This window comes from Ascidiella aspersa, chromosome 1, assembly GCF_963924565.1.
Source record: "Ascidiella aspersa chromosome 1, kaAscAspe10.2, whole genome shotgun sequence".
Lineage (NCBI taxonomy): Eukaryota > Metazoa > Chordata > Ascidiacea > Phlebobranchia > Ascidiidae > Ascidiella > Ascidiella aspersa.
In genome coordinates, this window is record NC_139447.1 from 16,178,733 (window position 1) to 16,198,034 (window position 19,302).

General features: G+C 35.6%; 1 protein-coding gene across 4 annotated transcripts in view; it reads right to left on the minus strand.

Moving 5' to 3' along the window:
- Nucleotides 1-6,367: 6,367 nt before the first annotated feature.
- The window catches only part of LOC146168057 (dynein beta chain, ciliary-like), a 47,095-nt gene continuing 34,160 nt past the window's right edge, over nucleotides 6,368-19,302 (minus strand). For all 4 annotated transcript variants that reach the window (XM_083387392.1, XM_083387467.1, XM_083387313.1 and 1 more), the window contains exons 61-90: nucleotides 18,669-18,757; nucleotides 18,436-18,580; nucleotides 18,246-18,326; nucleotides 17,074-17,253; nucleotides 16,856-16,999; nucleotides 16,582-16,704; nucleotides 16,331-16,489; nucleotides 16,140-16,255; nucleotides 15,900-16,003; nucleotides 15,704-15,792; nucleotides 15,432-15,557; nucleotides 15,212-15,321; nucleotides 15,001-15,123; nucleotides 14,677-14,881; nucleotides 13,064-13,208; nucleotides 11,976-12,307; nucleotides 11,664-11,786; nucleotides 11,242-11,435; nucleotides 10,637-10,752; nucleotides 10,344-10,504; nucleotides 9,681-9,908; nucleotides 9,395-9,586; nucleotides 8,986-9,166; nucleotides 8,692-8,873; nucleotides 8,338-8,492; nucleotides 8,049-8,198; nucleotides 7,634-7,757; nucleotides 7,197-7,326; nucleotides 6,997-7,082; nucleotides 6,368-6,844 (exon numbers count right to left, since the gene is read on the minus strand). In XM_083387392.1, the coding sequence (XP_083243518.1) occupies nucleotides 6,683-6,844; nucleotides 6,997-7,082; nucleotides 7,197-7,326; nucleotides 7,634-7,757; nucleotides 8,049-8,198; nucleotides 8,338-8,492; nucleotides 8,692-8,873; nucleotides 8,986-9,166; nucleotides 9,395-9,586; nucleotides 9,681-9,908; nucleotides 10,344-10,504; nucleotides 10,637-10,752; nucleotides 11,242-11,435; nucleotides 11,664-11,786; nucleotides 11,976-12,307; nucleotides 13,064-13,208; nucleotides 14,677-14,881; nucleotides 15,001-15,123; nucleotides 15,212-15,321; nucleotides 15,432-15,557; nucleotides 15,704-15,792; nucleotides 15,900-16,003; nucleotides 16,140-16,255; nucleotides 16,331-16,489; nucleotides 16,582-16,704; nucleotides 16,856-16,999; nucleotides 17,074-17,253; nucleotides 18,246-18,326; nucleotides 18,436-18,580; nucleotides 18,669-18,757 (4,455 nt within the window). In that variant the 3' untranslated portion in view covers nucleotides 6,368-6,682. The remainder of the gene's footprint in view (nucleotides 6,845-6,996; nucleotides 7,083-7,196; nucleotides 7,327-7,633; nucleotides 7,758-8,048; nucleotides 8,199-8,337; nucleotides 8,493-8,691; nucleotides 8,874-8,985; nucleotides 9,167-9,394; nucleotides 9,587-9,680; nucleotides 9,909-10,343; nucleotides 10,505-10,636; nucleotides 10,753-11,241; nucleotides 11,436-11,663; nucleotides 11,787-11,975; nucleotides 12,308-13,063; nucleotides 13,209-14,676; nucleotides 14,882-15,000; nucleotides 15,124-15,211; nucleotides 15,322-15,431; nucleotides 15,558-15,703; nucleotides 15,793-15,899; nucleotides 16,004-16,139; nucleotides 16,256-16,330; nucleotides 16,490-16,581; nucleotides 16,705-16,855; nucleotides 17,000-17,073; nucleotides 17,254-18,245; nucleotides 18,327-18,435; nucleotides 18,581-18,668; nucleotides 18,758-19,302) is intronic.

A 19,302-nucleotide genomic window follows, 5' to 3' on the forward strand; every position in this document is an offset into this window, starting at 1 on the left:
CAAACAAATATCATAAAATATTAAGGGTGGGTCCAAAGGGGAAACTTGACTTTGTTGCAATCGATATATTTGTTCCGTGTTTACTTGCTGGCACAAATCGTTTGTGCATTAGTACCATGTTTTTTTAATGATCTTTAGGGAAATCTTTTTAGTACAAATGCATTTTTAATTATAGTTTATGTTTTTCAAATATAAACACAACACTAAACAGCCTTATTCAAAATTTTCGGCAGCCTAAACTAAATGAAGAACAATTTAGCACTATTAAAAAGTACATTTTGTTTCACATTTTCTAGGATCTGATAGGCTACCATCTCATAAACCTAGTCCCCCAAATTCATCCTAAAAATGGCATTGTTTTAAGTATTTTAACACATTCATGTATTGTTAGGATATTCCGTAATATCTTTTTTGCACTTGGGTTATTGAAAAAAAAATTCTATGATAGGGGTAAAGAAAACTGAATAAGTTTAGGAACCACTGCTCTAGGACAGTGCTCTATCAGGTATATTTTATACCCAAACGTATACCAGATAAAATCCGTGGTATAGAACTACAACTAACAAAAGTGTATTCAGATTAGGTCAGTTTTAGTGCATACCCCAACTGCGACAGAATATTTTTTTATTTATTGTAATGTTTTTTAATCTCAGAACCTATTTGAAATCACTAAGTTTTTTGCCAGACATCAGACCCATTGCAATATTTACTAAACAATTAATTATTAATTTTTTTACTTCTTGTGAACTGCTGAGGTGATCCAGGAAAGGGAGGAACATGAGGACATGACCTCTAAACTACAATATATCAATATATGCCTGTTTTAACAACATTTATACAAAAATGTTATAAATATTTTATGGCTATCTTTTATGTTTACACAATTTGGGACAACCTTTTTTCGCCAAATAGCTCTGTAGGCTTCTGTTACAAAAGCTGTACAGATATTTTTCATAAAGGAATTAACTGTTAACACCTGAATTGGTATATTGCGCACTTAAAATTGTAAAAGAGCTAAATTATCGTAGAATTTCCAACTTAAGGAGTGCAAAATAACATAATTGCACACCTTCACACCTTGAAATTTGGTTATGCACATCCGAGATTTTAAAGTGTTGAAGTTCAATGAAGAGCAGACTGGAAATACAGACTGTGTGTACACAATAGACCAAAAGCTAGCCAACACACTAGCTAAACGAAGAAATTTCAAAGGCAAAAAAAACATATTTAACCTCATTTTTTTAGAAAAAAAATTTTACCACAACAATAAGAATGATCTATATTTACAAAATAAAAATTAAAAAATTAAAAATTAAAAAAAATATTAATATTCAAAATTAATATTCGCAATAATTTTTAATAAAAATTAATTTACGCAACTAGAGACCAACAAAATCGCATAGCGCTTGATAATACCTTTCCAACGATGCCACACATGACTCGGTGATAGTTGAGGCCATACGCTTTTATCGTCGATAACCGATCCTAAAATTCATAAGCGATCGCGGTAATTTTTAAACGCCCGTCACTTGCCCAATTTAAAGTGCAAGTGAACGAAATTTTATCAAGACATTTCTACAAACCTTATAATGCCATAGAAAGAAAAAAAAGTAAAAAATTTTAATGTTGAAACTATTTCAAATTTAGCATTTGTTATGCGTAATATCGAGTTTTTTCATCCCACCAACATCCGACCAAAAAAGACCCAAAAATCAATTTACGCAACTAGAGACCAACAAAATCGCATAGCGCTTGATAATACCTTTCCAACGATGCCACACATGACTCGGTAAAAGTTGAGGCCATACGCTTTTATCGTCGATAACCGATCCTAAAATTCATAAGCGATCGCGGTAATTTTTAAACGCCCGTCACTTGCCCAATTGAAAGTGCAAGTGAACGAAATTTTATCAAGACATTTCTACAAGCCTTATAATGCCATAGAAAGAAAAAAAAGTAAAAAATTTTAATGTCGAAAATATTTCAAATTTAGCATTTGTTATGCGTAATATCGAGTTTTTTCATCCCACCAACAAGTGACGGGCGTTTAAACATTACCGCGATCGCTTATGAATTTTAGGATCGGTTATCGCCGATAAAAGCGTATGGCCTCAACTATCACCGAGTCATGTGTGGCATCGTTGGAAAGGTATTATTAAGCGCTATGCGATTTTGTTGGTCTCTAGTTGCGTAAATTGATTTTTGGGTCTTTTTTGGTCGGATGTTGGTGGGATGAAAAAACTCGATATTACGCATAACAAATGCTAAGTTTGAAATATTTTCAACATTAAAATTTTTTACTATTTTTTCTGTCTATGGCATTATAACGTTTGTAGAAATGTCTTGATAAAATTTCGTTCACTTGCACTTTAAATTGGGCAAGTGACGGGCGTTTAAATATTACCGCGATCGCTTATGAATTTTAGGATCGGTTATCGCCGATAAAAGCGTATGGCCTCAACTATCACCGAGTCATGTGTGGCATCGTTGGAAAGGTATTATCAAGCGCTATGCGATTTTGTTGGTCTCTAGTTGCGTAAATTAATTTTTATTAAAAATTATTGCGAATATTAATTTTGAATATTAATATTTTTTTTAATTTTTAATTTTTTAATTTTTATTTTCTAAATATAGATCATTCTTATTGTTGTGGTAAAATTTTTTTTCTAAAAAAATGAGGTTAAATATGTTTTTTTTGCCTTTGAAATTTCTTCGTTTAGCTAGTGTGTTGGCTAGCTTTTGGTACACAATAGCACTCTCTAATAATTTGTTTTCCAACTTAACAAATTAGGTTTTATATTTTTAAATACTTTTCGACACATTCATACTGTTGCTTGATTCGATTTCATTTAATTCCAAGCTCGACAATTTAATTTCTAATGCTGCTTACGTTGTGGACTCTGCATACTGCAACTCCTTTGTTTACCAATAGAGTACAAACATAAATATCACCCAGGGTACTCCCCCTAAAGTAAACGAGCATTTTTTTTTAAATATTGACGTTAAGACCGTTAAGCCCCGTTTACACTACAGCTGCGCTGAGCTAAGGAAAGCGTAATTTACATTTAAATTCTATTGTGGCGAGCGTTTCAAGCTTTGCTAAACTCAAGCCCAGTGCAACTATAGAAAAACGTTACGCTTGGAACGATTTTTTCGCCCAGCTCGGCTCAGCGCCAGGGTTGCCAGACTATGAAAAGGTCTTAAGGCCAAAATAATACGAAAAAAAGGTCAAAAAAGGCCAAATGAATATTTACCCGTTTCTATTAAACATAAAGTGATAAAGTACAAATTTACAAAGCACTAAATAATAATAAGTAAATATAATACACTAACACCAACTACAAATTGAAATTACAGTAAATTCACCCCATCCGTCAGAAATCAGTGCAGTTCTAAGCAAAAAGGTCTACGACAATCAGTGCATTCAAAGGATCAAAAAGTCCGACTTTTAGACTTTGAGGCCTTGGACAATGCTTTAATTTGCATTAACAAATGTGCATAAGAAGATTAAGTTTAACAATACTTGACCCAACCAAACCCAAACGCTAACCAGCGCCCTAACCCAAATAATGTGCGATAATTTATTAATTATAACGCTTCAGGCCCCAATACCTCAATTTGTGACGTAATAATCTTAAATACAATGGACGAGAAACCATCCGAGTTAGGGCTTTTTTCCCCAGCATTTAAAGAATTATTGAAATAACGCACATTATTTGGGTTAGGATTCGAGTTAGCGTTAGGGTTTAGGTGGGTCAAGTGTTATTAATCCTATCTCATATTTTTGTTATCTTTTCTGAACTTTTAATGAATATTTTTATTTGATCTTCGCCGGGAGTTTACCTAAAGGTCCAAATCAGTGCTTTGCCAGGACCTCAAGGTCTAAAAGTCTCGACTTTTCTGCCATTGGATGCCCTGATTGTCGTAGACCTTTTTGCTTAGAAATGCACTGATTTCTAACGGATCGGGTGGTAAATTTCTAGTTTTTGTGCAAGCTTGACATCAACTAGGATAACCACAATAATAGGTTAGGTTAAAACAATAGAAATATTTATAAGTTAACTTGCATAGATACATAGTTATAATATTTATTACCGTATTATGCTTAGTATCCTAGTTGAATTCCAACTTGCATTTAACTAGGAATTTACCGAAATTACTTAATATACATATGGCGGGGAAAAATCGGTGGGAAATTATCTTTGGAGGCAACAAGGAATGGTCCAACAGGAAAGAGTCCTTGTGTCAAATAGGGCTGAACACTATTTTATAAATACGGCAAATATGAAAGCAATCAATATTAAAATGTCATCAATAAATCAAGCTAAATTCATATATGTATTTAAGACTAAGTGAATATTACCACACTACTTAATATACTTGTTACAAAATAGATTGTTTTGTGAAAAAACATAAAGGTTTTCTTGCGCTGTCTGTGTGTCCCAGAAGAAGTTATACACTGCTACGCCAACAAAAGATTCTTTTGAAACAAGTCTATGATCATTAATGTTATTTACTCATGACAAATTTAGATATAACATCACAATAACGGTGATTAAAAAAGTATTTGCTAAACAACTGATTTTTTGAAAGCGTCGGTGGTTGTGATTAGACTAACGATAATTTGAAAAGTGAACACCTTCCGTTTCTGTACACCAAATTTTGAAAGCTGACACTATAATTCTAAAATGATGTCTATAATATTCATATTTATCGACATTTTATGACTTGTAGTGGATTTTAAATTAAAAAAGCCAAATTTAAGGCCAAATGTATAATTTCTAAGGCCAACAGACCAAATTCATGGAATTTGGCCTTACAAAGGCCAATCTGGTGACCCTGCTCAGCGCAGCTGTAGTGAAAACAATTTCACGCCCAGCACCGCCGAGTGCAGCAGCTGTAGTGTAAATGGGCCTTTACAGTGACATTATAAAATTACAACTTAAGAACAAATGTTTAAATATGTGTTGTTTCGCGTGTTTAGACGAAAGCTCAGTTTAAAATCGTTCTCCCGTATGTGTCGTGATCTGGTTAACCGTTGTCCACAACTGACCAAATAATCACCAACGCAGTCACTCTTTTTACGCGACTGCTGGAAAATCACAAAGGAAGCACACCTAGATTAGGCTAAGCAATTTTTTATTTATAAACTATTAAACTTTCCGTGGCATTGCTCAATATAATTTATTAAATTATTTATTTATTTCCCAATGTTTTGAAGTTATTGAGAATTCAGTGTTTCCAATAGGTACATTGTGCTGATATTAGACTACTGTATAAAATTTCCGTGGACTAGTTTCACGCGGCCCATATAGGCTTAAGTTGTTGTGTGTTATTTGAAAATGGAATACATTTTTCAAATAAAGAGAGTTTAGGCCTAATAGAAAATGTTTCATCGCCGCCCTTCGCCTTAAATGCATTTAGACTGTAGGCCTATGTAAGTTTCATATTTGTTTGAACGAAAAAAGCAGGTTTCTTGGGTCGACTTGATTTTTGACGTCATCTCTAAAGAATTTCATGCCGGCCCTCTTCCATGCAAACAAAAACTATTTTTTAAGGATCAACGTTTGCTTTCAAATAATTTATCAACCCTACGAAGTGGTTAAAAAATGTGGAACTTCTATATTTAACACATGTCATACTCATACATGCTCATTAGTAGGCCTAACATTTATTTCATTATAAGCCTATGATTTTTTACATTGTATAATTGTTGGATTTTTTACATTGTATAATGGGCTACTCTTTTTTTTACATTGTATAATAGGTCAATAGTGTGTCATGGCTCCCTTTGAACAAAGTTTTGTAAATTTAAAACTATATAATCAACGAAATTATGTATAGGGCGTCGCACTAACTCTTATTGTTGCGATATCTTTGACAGAACACAAATATTGCAAACGAGTTCGACCCAGAATCTTACGAACTAGCGTTTTCCATTTCCAAATCACAAATCTTACATGTGCAGGCCTAACTCAAACTTCTCTTTATTTTTTCACGTTTAAAATTCGCTTAAATGATTAGGTATTTTCTTACTAATAAATATAGTCATTTAACGTTTGTAGTATCCTTACAAAGCTAGCACAAATATTGCCAAAAATATATTACAATCCTTTTACATATTAGAGGATATGAACGTTATTATTTTTCCATAAGTTAAACAGAGAATATTCCATTTTTTAGGGCAGACGCATGTGACTCAAGAAAAATTAGTTGAATAGGGATTATGGAATATGTAAACCAGATCTAAGGAAGAATTTATCAGGGATTTGTATAACGAAGTTCTCTATACTAAATGTACGTTTTATGTTTAATCCTTAATCGATGCTGTTTGTATTTTTGAAAAAAGATTGCAACAAAGTTGGCCAAATTCTTTATTTATTCATTTAACAAAATTTGAAAAAGCAAAAAAGTTACATCGCAAAGGTTTATTCATGTAGTCCTACTGTATGACATTGGCTATACTCTTCTGCAATAATTATACTGAGTTACAGTTGTGAAACTATGCATATAGGTTTTGGAATTGGAAATTTAATTGACAGTAAACACTCAAGGCCAGCAAATCTATAAAAAATACTATATTAAAAAAAATTAATCACTAAATTTGCTACAATAATTATTGTGTTCTAACAGCTCAAACTAAAAATACCACAGTGATTGGATACGTGCATAAATGAGGCAATTAAACTTGCAACAGAATGGCAACTCCTCCCATTGTCCACTTTGCTGGCTTCTCTTTAGTCTTCAGATTAAAAGTCCAAACGAAAGTTGGACCTCTCATCTTGGTTTTATACACTGGACAAGCATATATGTTGCGCGTTTCCTGCTTGTCAACAGTAATCGCCTGCGTATAACATAATTCTGTAATACACGTGGCAATCATGGCATGCAGCACTTTCTAACCAATTCCAATCAAACAAAAATTTAAACCACGTTTCATTCCTTTAGATGTAACGGTTTAAATATGGGTACGAAAATATAAACAATTTAAAATACCTTTATGAAAATAACTGGAACAGTTGGTGTAAGATCTTTCAGAATTCCTTCAGCAATAAGGGATGTTTGTGTGTCCCAGCGTGCTCCTAGGATATAACCATACTTTTAAGCAAAAATTAAAAATGATATTTTTAGAGGAATAAAGGACCTTCGTTGTTCAAGCTAGCCGAGAATGAGTTAAACAACAATAAACAACGTACCTTCCATGAACAAACTGTGGATATACGCCCCTTCACGTGGGGAACTGCTAAAATCTTCTTTGTTCTTCTTTGTCACGTCACACTGCAGGCACATTTTATCCAAGGGCCACTCGTTTTTCCGAGCCATTGCCTGCGATGAACGACTGACTTTAGAGATTATAACCTCAGCAAACCTTTATTGGGTGTTTCAAGTTTTTAAACAAAATAAAAATATCACCAATTCGTAATTTGCCGCAAATTACGAGACAGAAAAAAAGTTATAACCACTGCTCTAATATGATACCCGGTATGCATGAAAACTCAAAATTAGGTCGGGATTTAACATATATCGAGATGACGTTGACATAAATTTAATTTCCTTTCGTCGAACGTGTATTTACCATTTTTGTAACAAATTAGGAGGAAATTGATAACGACTTAAATAATCACACTTTTACCTGCATAATAGCGGTAAGGAAACTTTGTGGATTGAAAAAGCCTCCCAACCAAACTGCTGCCGGGAGTTGAAAGTCAGAAGTCCAGTTTTCTAATTCTTTGATACGAAGAAGCAGATCTACGTACCTGAATAATTAAACGTAAGTTTTGAAAACATTTTCTTATTTGAACATTAAATTTACATCACAAACAAGCAAAACTATCAAAACTGGCCAGAAAACATTTTTTGTTTTATATGTACACAAGCCATAGTAGATACACAACCCTGAGTAGATTTATCCGTATTGATAAAAAATAAATTAGCATAAATCCTTAGTCCCATTTTTACTTCAGAAGCTCCGATGAGTTTTATCCGTCTTCAGTTTTGCTATGATCGAGCACACACGTTTCATGATAAACGTATGTTAAACAACTTACCAAATAGAAAGCCCGGCCATTGATGGATATGCTTTAGCTGTCCATGAATCCGGAACTTGATCAAAGAAAAGCGAATTCCCCAAGGCTTCCATAGATGCAGTTATGGTTAGCTCACCCTTCAATCCAAGGTCCAGGGTTTTCAAAGAGGACCTGATAGAATGAGCAAATTATTTGCGTTATAATATTTAAAACAAGCTAAACATACCACTGGTGACAATAGAAAAATGACCTATTTATTAAACTTAATCATACAGTTGTGTGTTAACTCAAACGAGGTAAAGAAGAATACCGCAGTTCGTTGGTGAGAGTGTTCATTCTTTCACATTCTTGGAAAGCAACAACCACATAAGGTGTGCGATCGGCAGGCTCAACTTTAGCAAACATCTCAACCATATTAAAAGCCTCCGGGAGTTTTTCAAGGATCTCATCCAATGTTGTTTTGATCTGAAAACAAAACAAATACGCTAAAAAATTATTTAGAGTAAATTACACTACCTTAAAGTGGTGTTTTGATTAGTGTCGACTGAACTAAACCAGAACGTGTTTTAGTTGCTGGGTCACAATTACAGTAGCTCATTTATTGGCAATAAGAAATATGTTGCTTGTAGGGCCAATATCTATTTTTAAGCCGAAGACCACTAACTTTTTCCTCTCTTGTAGGTCCGGACCCAGCCCCTGAACTTGAATCCCTAGGCATAAGCTCGAGAATGGTACGGAAAAGGTTGTCAGAGGTTGAGGTTAAAAAGTCGATTTCAGCATTAGGATGTAAGCCATACAAGTAAGGACTTTCGGGTGGTAGCATGTCGTCAAGGTACTGATGATATCCTTAAATAAGAATAACTTTTTAGCATACCAAATGATTAATACGATCGTAAATTTTTACTTTAAAAGCTGTGTTTATCAAAAAAACAAATACGGGTGCACAAAATATTTTTACCGTTGTAGTCGAGGGCTGGCGGTAATGGGAATCCAGGTGCAAGGTAAAGTACACTGTCAAACATGTCCTGATTCATGAATTCCTGCAAGTAAGTGCGGCACAGGTGGCGGTCCCAGTCGTCGGTTATATGTCCACCGTACATGATTTCACCAAACAAGTAACGCAGATCATCCCAAGGAACCTGATGCACGATTCAACAAGCATAACCACTTAGCCAATGATATTAATATCGATTCCCATATATGTAAACAATTATTGAAATATTACCACTGAACCCGGACAACTGTTTGGGTTAAACAAACGAATGCTATGTTTTGTACATTCACCGTTACTACTATCTTAGAGTATTTTAATCAAAAGATAATCATTTACGAGTCTGTCCTTAAGGAAGCGCTATCAAATAATTCACCTTTGAGTTAGCCTCCAGATAGTTGTAAAGTACATTGACTGATATAATGAGATCCCCTGTGTTGTAGGGGTACACCCGATTCCAACCTTGAGGACCAAACTTTCGTCTTTCGGACACGACAGCGTGGAAGTAACACAGAGAGAATAGAATGCTTTTGAATTCTACTTCACGCGCGCACATCTCCAAAGTGTTCTACACACATGAAATTTAGATAATAACTGAAAAATGGTTATCAACTTGAGTTAAATCCCGAAATACACAAATTCTATTTTTGAACCTAGTTTACCTGGTTAAAGTTGTCCAGAGCCTTATGGACGTTTGAATGCATTCCTGTCGGAGGTTCATTAGTGATCTTAATGGCATTCTCGAGGATTCCCTGCGGAATGATGTGACTGCTCACCGTTGCAGCTGGTTCAGCGCTCATGAAAACACGGAAGTCATTGTGACTACCCAAGCTGTGCTTTTCGAGCTTGTTCTGGAGCGCCATCAGCCACTTAGCCACCAAGTGAATGTTCTAAGCCAAAATATAATAAATGTTTGAAAAATATTGCCAAACAACTAATTACTTTAATAACCGTAAAAATATATCAACCACAGCAACGCTATAACAAGACAATCAGGCATTAATTGTTTCTAATTTGCAATGAGGATTTTAAAGCCAGCCGCGTACAAAAATAACTCATTTTTCTTAAACAGTGATTCTGAAACATTTTAGCTTGCAGTAAACTAAAAAATTAAAATAATCATTCGCGGCACACTTTTAACAAAACAACTTGCCACACACAGTTTAAGAATCACTATGTTGAACAATGAACATACAGCCCAGTATTAAGCACTAAATTACGTGTTCAACAAAACTTCCTATTTAGACGAATTTCGGCATCTGGAGGACTGGGGTTTCTTAGCGTTCGATTCTATCCATTTTTTACCATTAAGCGCACTTTCTAACCTGCAGCACCACCCAGTGGCCGTTCTCGGCAGCGATGTCCAGAGCTGTTTCGGCGACGATTTCTTGACCTTGACCGAGTGACACATTGTGGAACTTCTTATTGTCAAGGGTAAATCCAAGTTTCTTGCCCAACTTTTCTACATCCTGAAGTGGGTCGACCCCTGTAGGAAGTATTATAATAAGTTTAGAACTGCGATACGCTTGGTACAGGTACTTCGGTGTCAAATTATTGACATATAATATAAGCTATATTTTACACGTGTCAAACAATTACAAGGCCATTGTAGATTAACCTGGTGAAAGAATGAAGAACGTAGGAGTTTGTGATCCGGTTTCCTCAAAAGATTTCTCAAACGAAATTCCCCGAGTTTCCACAAACTCAGATCCCAAGCGGTCCTCAACGAAGTCCCTAGTTGTAAATTCGTAAGCACCATTAGGTTTGAATAAAATTATTGTAATGAAAACAGGGAACTGGAAAGTTCCGGGAATTCTTTGTTGGTTGTTTGATTTAGTTTCGATATTCTTGCAACTGGTCAAACAAACAATCTTACCACATAACTATTAACTTTGGTTATTCACACTATCTAACACGTCCTACGGAGATTTAACTAAGCTACGGGTTAAAAGGTATAACCACGTTACAAACTTAAAAAAGGTATAACCACGTTACAAACTTAAAAATGTTGACATAAAACAAATCTGTCGGGCAAAAATAAATATATGCTGGTATAGATCAGAGACGTGTAAAGCGGTTTACCGTACTCTTGTCATTCAGTGATTTACATGGAGGACTTATATTCACCTAATTGCCTCGACTATGGTTGCATTACTTTTTGGGACGTTTTATTGATCATACAATTGTGTTAAGCATCGACAAACTGGCAAGAAAGACAGTTACCTGACAGCGTAAGTCATCCTGTCAGCCCTTAGTGCTCGCATGATGCATAGCTTCTGAAGGGCGTTCTTGTTCTTCCACTCTTGTGGAAGCTTCTCCTTCTCCGGTGCCTCACTCTCAACAAGTTTCTTCCAGCGCTTTGCCGATCCCTCGATGTCACGATCCAAGTTACGGAACTCATCCATTTCCGATAAAAGCTAAGGTCCGAATTAAAGGGAAAATCGAATATGAAATGCAATGAATGCTGGCGATGTATAATCTTTCCACCAAGACCACAAACGTAATTTAAAAAGCACTTGGCAGCTATAAACTAATCAGGATTAAATATAATAAAATTTTATACCTCATTAAAAACTTTCCAGATTCGCTCAAAAACCCTTTTAAATTGATTTGTGTTTTTAATTTTTAGTACTTTATAATTGTACCTTAATCGACCCCCAAGAAAGGTTGCTGAGAAAATCAACAGGGCTGGTTGCGTTTGGTTGTGATGGGAAACGAAGCAAAAAGTCCAACTCAACAGGACTGATCTGACGCTGCATGAGAAGGACCTGAAGAGCAAAAATGTGGTAAACGTACTTCTTGTGAAATGTATTGTTGTTGTTGGCAATTATTCAATTTTCTGCAACATTTCGACATACATTTAAACTAAGATTTTTTTAGTAATTTATCAGTATTCACGTAAAAGAGAAACAAATTATTTTATTTCGCTTGGTATTACATTACATAAAGCGACGAACCTGGAACGCGACTTGCGCGGTAAATATGATCTTGTGCTTCTCAAAGAGTCCACGCGAAGTGTAAAGGAAAACAGAGAAGGTGATTGATTCGATGATGTTTTTCACTCGCAGTTTGAGATTCTCATCGGGTTCTGCTTTCTTCACCGCCTTTTCAAATACGATCTTGAAAGACTTTAGAGAGAACTGGTACATCGGGTGTATCTTGTTCAGATCGTTTAGTATGAAATAAAGCAAAGATGCGCGAGCTGCAGCTGGCCTGTAGTGCTCGCGAGCTTCGTTAATCTGAATTTCGGTGGTTTTTGCCTCGGTAACTTTCACCTCGACCTCGGCGGCTGTAAGAGAATTGGTTTTATAAATGTAAAACAGGTTACTATACAAAAATGCTAAAGCATTGGTTTTTAACCTTTCTCCAGCGCGCCCCTCTTTTGTAAATGTTCTGTGCCTTGCGCCCCGCTTCGGATATTTACAAGGTATCATAAGAAAACATTTTTTTTGTGGATTAGATATCAGTAAGACAACATGACAATAGCACAGTAACTCCTTATAAATTTTGGGTTTTATTTGCTTTAAATTGGCTAAAATTTAATTTAGGGCTATGGCGCATTGAGCACACAATATTTACAAATTACTAAACATTTTGTTTTTTTGAGGGCCATGACCTTGTGTCCAACCCCTGTGTATAACTTAGGTTCCTGCTGCACATTGTTCTGACCAAACGCACCCCAAATCGCCGTCAAAGCAGCAAATATAATCTAAAGGCGCATAGACACATACAACTTTAAAAATTGGTAGCTCAAAAACTTGCAAATATCACAAACGTAGTTCGCAGTTATTAAACTACACATGTGTGCAATTTTAATGTAAAGCATATAGAAAAGCATAATAACAGAATTAACATCAAGCAACCATTAAAATACTACACAAAAAGTTAAACATTGTAGTAGTACTCGTGCCCCCGTGATAATTTACTGCCCCCCCCCCTTAGAGGGCGGGCCCCCGAGGTAAGAACCACTGTGCTAGAGGGTATTGATCTATTCGGTTTGAGAGTTTATCGTCGTAAAACAGACAATTTCAATCTCATATCTAACCAGTTTTTTTTGTGTTCTCCAAATTCTCAACCAAAGCCGTGTCGCTGAGGAAGTTTCCAGAGGCTGCTGACAATCTGGCAAGCAAGTCGTCCTCAAGTCTTTTCAGAGTGATTTTAAAGTCGTTCTGCTGCTTGGTCAAATCGAGCTGTGTAAAAAATAGGCCATTTTAAGTAATACGTTGAATGGCGTTCAACAATTCTAAAAAACGAACAAAGGAACTTAAAAATAAGTTTGAATTAAATAAGTTGAGGAAAGACGTTTTCAATCTATCTGTGTCCTATTTTAAAGTCGCAGTGTTCTGCTCAATTACCTATAGCGTGGAAACCTTGGCGTGTAATATTATTATCTTCAACGAACAGCATGGACTTCAACACATTTTGTATGTTTTACACTATCTCTCGTTTAACTGAATAGTACCCAGAACAATATTTTCGACCAGTATTAACAGCACACTACTCATTTGTCTATTCTTAAAATATGCGCACCGGGCTTTAGTAACATATTTCAAAGATTGGGGAGCCCGAAAGCTTTCGCAATATGCTCAAGCCCTACTATCCCTGAGGTTCTTGAGTCATGAAAATTGTGTTGTCACATATGTGTGTACAATAGGGTTGTTCAAAAAAACACTTTTTTGTCAAATTTCAGTGGGGACCCCCTGGAATTGTTAGGTTGCGTCTAAAAACCCCACAAACCAAATCTGAGCACGTTTGGTTCAGTATTGATCGTGCTATGTCAATTTGAAAATTCCGATTTGGGTCTAAAATTTTGAAAAAAATTAATTGTCCTCCCCCTAAAATTTTTTTTTTCTTCTTTTTTTGCATTGCTTTGCAATTGAATAGCCATAAATAAACCTGTTTTGCAGTAAAAAAGTGAGTAGTCATGGTACAAATGTCACATTTCAACAATATTTGTTAGGCTGTTATGTATGAAAAATGGCTTAAAATTTTAAAATAAAGTAGATGCAGCACCCATGACATTAAATTAATATAATAGTATATAATAGTAATATAATAATATAATAGTACAAAACAGCCTAACAAATGTTGTTGAAATGTGACATTTGTACCATGACTACTCACTTTTTTACTACAAAACAGGTTTATTTATGACTATTCAATTGCAAAGCAATGCAAAAAAAGAAGAAAAAAAAAATTTTAGGTGGAGGACAATTACTTTTTTTCAAAATTTTAGCCCAAATCTGAATTTTCAAATTTACGTAGCACGGTCAATACTGAACCAAACGTGCCCAGATTTGTTTTGTGGGGTGTTTAAACGCAACCTAACAATTCCAGGGGGTCCCCACTGAAATTTGACAAAAAAAGTGTTTTTTTGAACAACCCTAGTGTACAACTTGCAGTACAAGTAGGACCAGTTAAGTTAGAAAATATATATTACCATTTGAGGTGGAAATATATTCAAGTGAACCTATAGCCTTGTACTTACCTCTGTATGGAAAATAAATTTTATTAAAATTTCACCGACGTTAAGTTAATCAAAGAAAACACAATGTTATTCATAAATAAAAAAACAATGCAGAAAGTCAATGCAGAATGATGGATTCTATTTAGGAACCAGGCGAACGTTAATGCTTTCAAAAATGGGAAGAAAGTCACCTTAAGCGCTTCCAAGTCTGGTCTCTCCATTCCGACAACGTCCGCAAGTAGCTGATCTTCGAGGCCATCCCTTGTCACAGTAAAGTTGATAAGGGTGCATTGGGCTTGCATTTCGGGTTGGTAATGAGGATTGGCAAGTTTGGTGTGAAGGACCAAACGAAATTGACTATGGTACTCGCATTCTTTGTCACCAATCTTTATGTATCTGCAAAACAAACAAACTTGTGTTAGTGGGATTTTGCGGTACAGCATGATTGCGTTGATAAGCGTTTAAACGAAAATTGAATAGTATATCTTTACATAAAACAAATATGTGATACCAACCTTCCTTTCTTGATAGTTTCTCGGCCAAGAAGTGGACCAAGAACAGGATCGACCGACTCCTCAATGTTTTCAATTAACACCGTATCACCAACTCCCAATGCATTCTCGATTACATCCAGATACCTAACGGTTAACGTTAATCGTTAAATGTTTACTTAAAAAGTACAGTAATAATTTTGGTATAGGTAATAATTATTTGTTTGTCACCCACCCTCTTTGACCGATGCGCACAACCTTCAGATCTGATCCATATTTTGTTTTAATCCACTTGATTCCTTGTAGCTGTGGGTCTATCATTAACGGCCAACGCTGGCAGTTAGTCTAAAAGTTTTAAATATATATATACTGCGACGAAATCAAAAAAGAGTGGAAATCAACAACTTTTATATAGGTTATATTACAAAAAAAATTAATTTTTAAAACAACTTTACCAGAATGGTGGCATTTTCTGTAGACATCCGGTCAGACGGTAGACTTTCGTTGTTCCACGCTGCAATGTCAGCTTCATCAGTGAGCAAAGTCAAAAAATCGAGGTCTTCTGTAATTGGTACTGGGGTCTATTGGATAAGACAATATGGGACAAATAAAATAATTGATTGGTTGTCACAAACTTCAATAAATTAAATATGACTATCTTCCCGAAAATATTCGAAAACGAAAATTCCAAACTAAGTTTTCCCCAAATCGTTTAAGTAGGACTTACAGGGAGTGACTTCATAAACGGAAGCCAGAGTTCCTCCATAAGTTTCAATCGATAAGGCTTGGTAAAGTAGCCAACATAAGACACAAATGCTGTAAGAGAAACAATATTGCTGTTATTAGAAGACATTTTATTTTAAGGAATTCGTTAGTTAAACTACCTACTTAAAACAAAAGCAAATATTTTAGTAATAGCAGACCTGTAATAACAAGTACGTTTCCGGTTAGTTTCTTCTCCTGTTCTCTAAAGTTTTGCACAGATTGTGCCCAACGTACGTTTTCGCTGGTCAGACCTCCGACCAAGCTACAATTTAAATTGTGATAGTTAATTGTGTAATTAACGTGTTTTATGGTTTACATGTTAATATCTAGGTGAACTATGTAATTTTAGCCTACTAAACAAATAAACTGTAAATATTTAAAATATGTTTATCATATACCGATTGGCAAGAGAAATAGTTAGTTGCGTCGCTTCAGCTTCCTGTTGACACTTGAGTTTAGCAGCTGTTGCAGCCTCGAATTTCGCTGTTAGCTCGGCCAAGTTGGCATTCAAAACCTTCGTAAAATAAAACAGTAAATATACAGAAACACAGATTTTTATTTAAAAAATGGTTGGGTGTAAATGGTATACCGAAATCTTGTTCTTGATTACAGCAAGTTTCTCCTGGGCAGAATTCAATTCCTGTGCTGCTTTATCCAGAGCTATTCGTTTGGGTTCAACATCACAAAAGATCTCGTAGAATTTCACAATATTTACTACCCAAGCGCATAAACCAGCAGCAGCAAGCGACTACAAGAAAACAAATTAGTTAGCACAACACATTAGCCTAACATTAAAAAATATCCAGATACAATAGCAGATGAATTAAAAAACGTCCTTACTTTGCCTCGAATGAAATCTGCGTCGAATTCTGGATTCTCCAGGAAAGGCCTAATTGCTTTAAGACAGTTTTCGTGTATATTTTCTTTGTCGTAAACGATCAAATCGTTCAAAAATTGATCGACCTAAAAGTGTATTTATTTTACTGACGCAATTCAGGCAAGATTGTTATTATCGAAGCACATAAGTTCTCCGCATTACAAATATTTAATGTACATTTGGCTTTGTCACAACACTGTATCGCGTTGCAATATTTTTTAAGATAGGCAAAGTTACCTTAGCCATCATAATCTTGCCAGCTTTCCAACTCTTGTCTTTAGGTACTTTGCCACCTGGGGCCATTAAAGTCATGACAGCTGCGATGACGTTGACTACTGCTCCTGGTGGAGCACCAAACGACTTTAACTCGGTCAAGTTGTTCTGTAGAAATATGTTTTGATCGTTCAAGCAAAAAAAATGGATATGCGATATTTCGTTATGGCAACTTTACGAACCTTATTCAATGTGTCAAGCGCGCCTTGAGCTGCAATTAGCGCAGGTTCTGCTTTGGCAAGATCAGTTTCACAGTCAGTCTTTTTCTTCGACACCTCGATCTCAATCACAGTAACTTTCTCTTCCTCGACATCGGCGATTGCCTTTTCTTTGCTCACCTTCTCGGTCTCCACTCCAACGACCTACAATATAAGAACGTCGCTGTCCTAAAAGTGGGATAAAACTGCAAACAGTGTATGAATTATTTAGTTAAAAAAATGGAAAATATGATCTATTGCGGTTATGTTCAAATGGCGGATCGCGATCCGGTTCCGGATCTTTTCAACGTTTTGTGCGGATCTTCCAATGTAGTCTTGAAAAAAAAAACTTTTTACATTGTCTTATGTGAATACCGATTGTCAGTGTTAATGAATTTTGTAAAAAATCAAGCATAGAACGAGACTCCCAAATGCTAATCCTTGTGAGCGTTTGACAATATCAGTAAGCGACAGAAAGCCCCAATTCGATGATATTGTAAGACCTGAAGTCTAAATCAGGTCGGCAACCTACGGCCCGAAGGCCGGATGTGCCCCGCCAATGTAATTCATTCGGCCGCCGCCTCTTTGGCAAACTAGATACGAGTATTTTTTGACTATTTTAACTACCGGTACGTAAGTGCAAAAAATTGATCTTTCTACGTCCAAACTTGTTTCTTGTCGAATGATCTTTCTACGCCCAACTTGTTTTGATGCTGTCTTTTGAACTAGATCAGCGCTTCATTACCGTTAACGGAAAACGTATTAAAAAATATTAGACATATATTTTTTAACATTTTTTTATTTTTCTGCGGACCACAAAGACCTTTCTGTGTTTGGTGTTGGCCCGCGACTAGAAAAAGGTTGCCGACCCCTGGTCTAAACCAACTCATCCTTTTTCTCACTGAAATCTTGGTGCTGTAGCACACTTTACTTTTGGGTTTTACAAAGTTATCAATATGTTGTAGGGTACATTTACATAAATAAAGCACCATAAAAATTAAAGCGTGTCCAATATATTTACTATTCGTATTTGGTGGATCATCATGTTGTCTGGTTTGACTGTGGTGGATCATGGCAGAAATCATTTGAACACCCCTGATCTATTGTTTAATTCACCGACAAAACATGTTGAGTTAGGATAAAAGCAGCGAACGCACCTGGATAAGTTTGTCGGCGTCTTCGTTCTTTTGTTTCAATTCTATTTCTTGCGCAGCCAACTTCGCTTTCAAATCGTCCACCTGAAATCACCCAGAACACCGTCGTCAAAAAACGGTTAATACAAACACATACAGCGTGACTGAAGCTGATATTTTACCGACTATGATAATTTAGGCTATGCATTCCCACCTGTGATGCCGTGCTTCTAAGTTTCTGCAAACCGTTCTCCAATCGTTCGACGTTGGACTGTAACTCTGTATTTTTGGCGTGTAACAATTTCTCGTACAAAGCGATTTGTTCTAGAAAGCTTTTGGGCGTTGTGTAGTTGTAGCGCCTTATAGCAAAATATTTGTGTAAAATCGACATATATAGATTGAAAAGATAATATGATTTAATGAAATTAGTTGATTTTCAAAAAATACCTTTCATTGAGTAAATAATCCTTGCTCTCTGTGTTGACACTCATATGGACGTAAGACATAAACTTGCTAATGGAACCACGCTCGTCATCCTTAAATGAATACCAGTTTTAAATGATAAAGCAACTATATTACAAGTTAGCTAGACGTTTTAAAGGATCTGCAACATATATACAGAAAGCTCAAGGTAGGTTTTTAAAGATAATGTTTAAGGAATACTGTGTTTTTTTATCCAGGTGTCCAAACTACGGCCCGCGGGCCAGAAACGGCCCGCCGGTTTATTTCTCCGGACCCGCGGCATATTTTTTAAATCATTTCCTAAAATACGGGTAATAATACTATTACCGAAATGTTTGCAAAATGCAAAACTAAGCTAATTTTTATGATATTTTAAACTAAATGACTATTTCATACAGCGCAGTATAATATTTATTAAACATTTTTTATCTTTCCCTCGTTTTGTAATATCTACGTTAAATAAGGTGGATGCAAAACTTTACTAGTGGCCCGCGATTTCCAATCTTTACATTTATCCGACCCGCGATTGCTAGTTTTTAGAGTTATCGGCCTTTATGAAACAAGTTTGGTGACCCTTGTTAAAAAACAGTTAAAAATCATAAACAAAATAATAGTACGG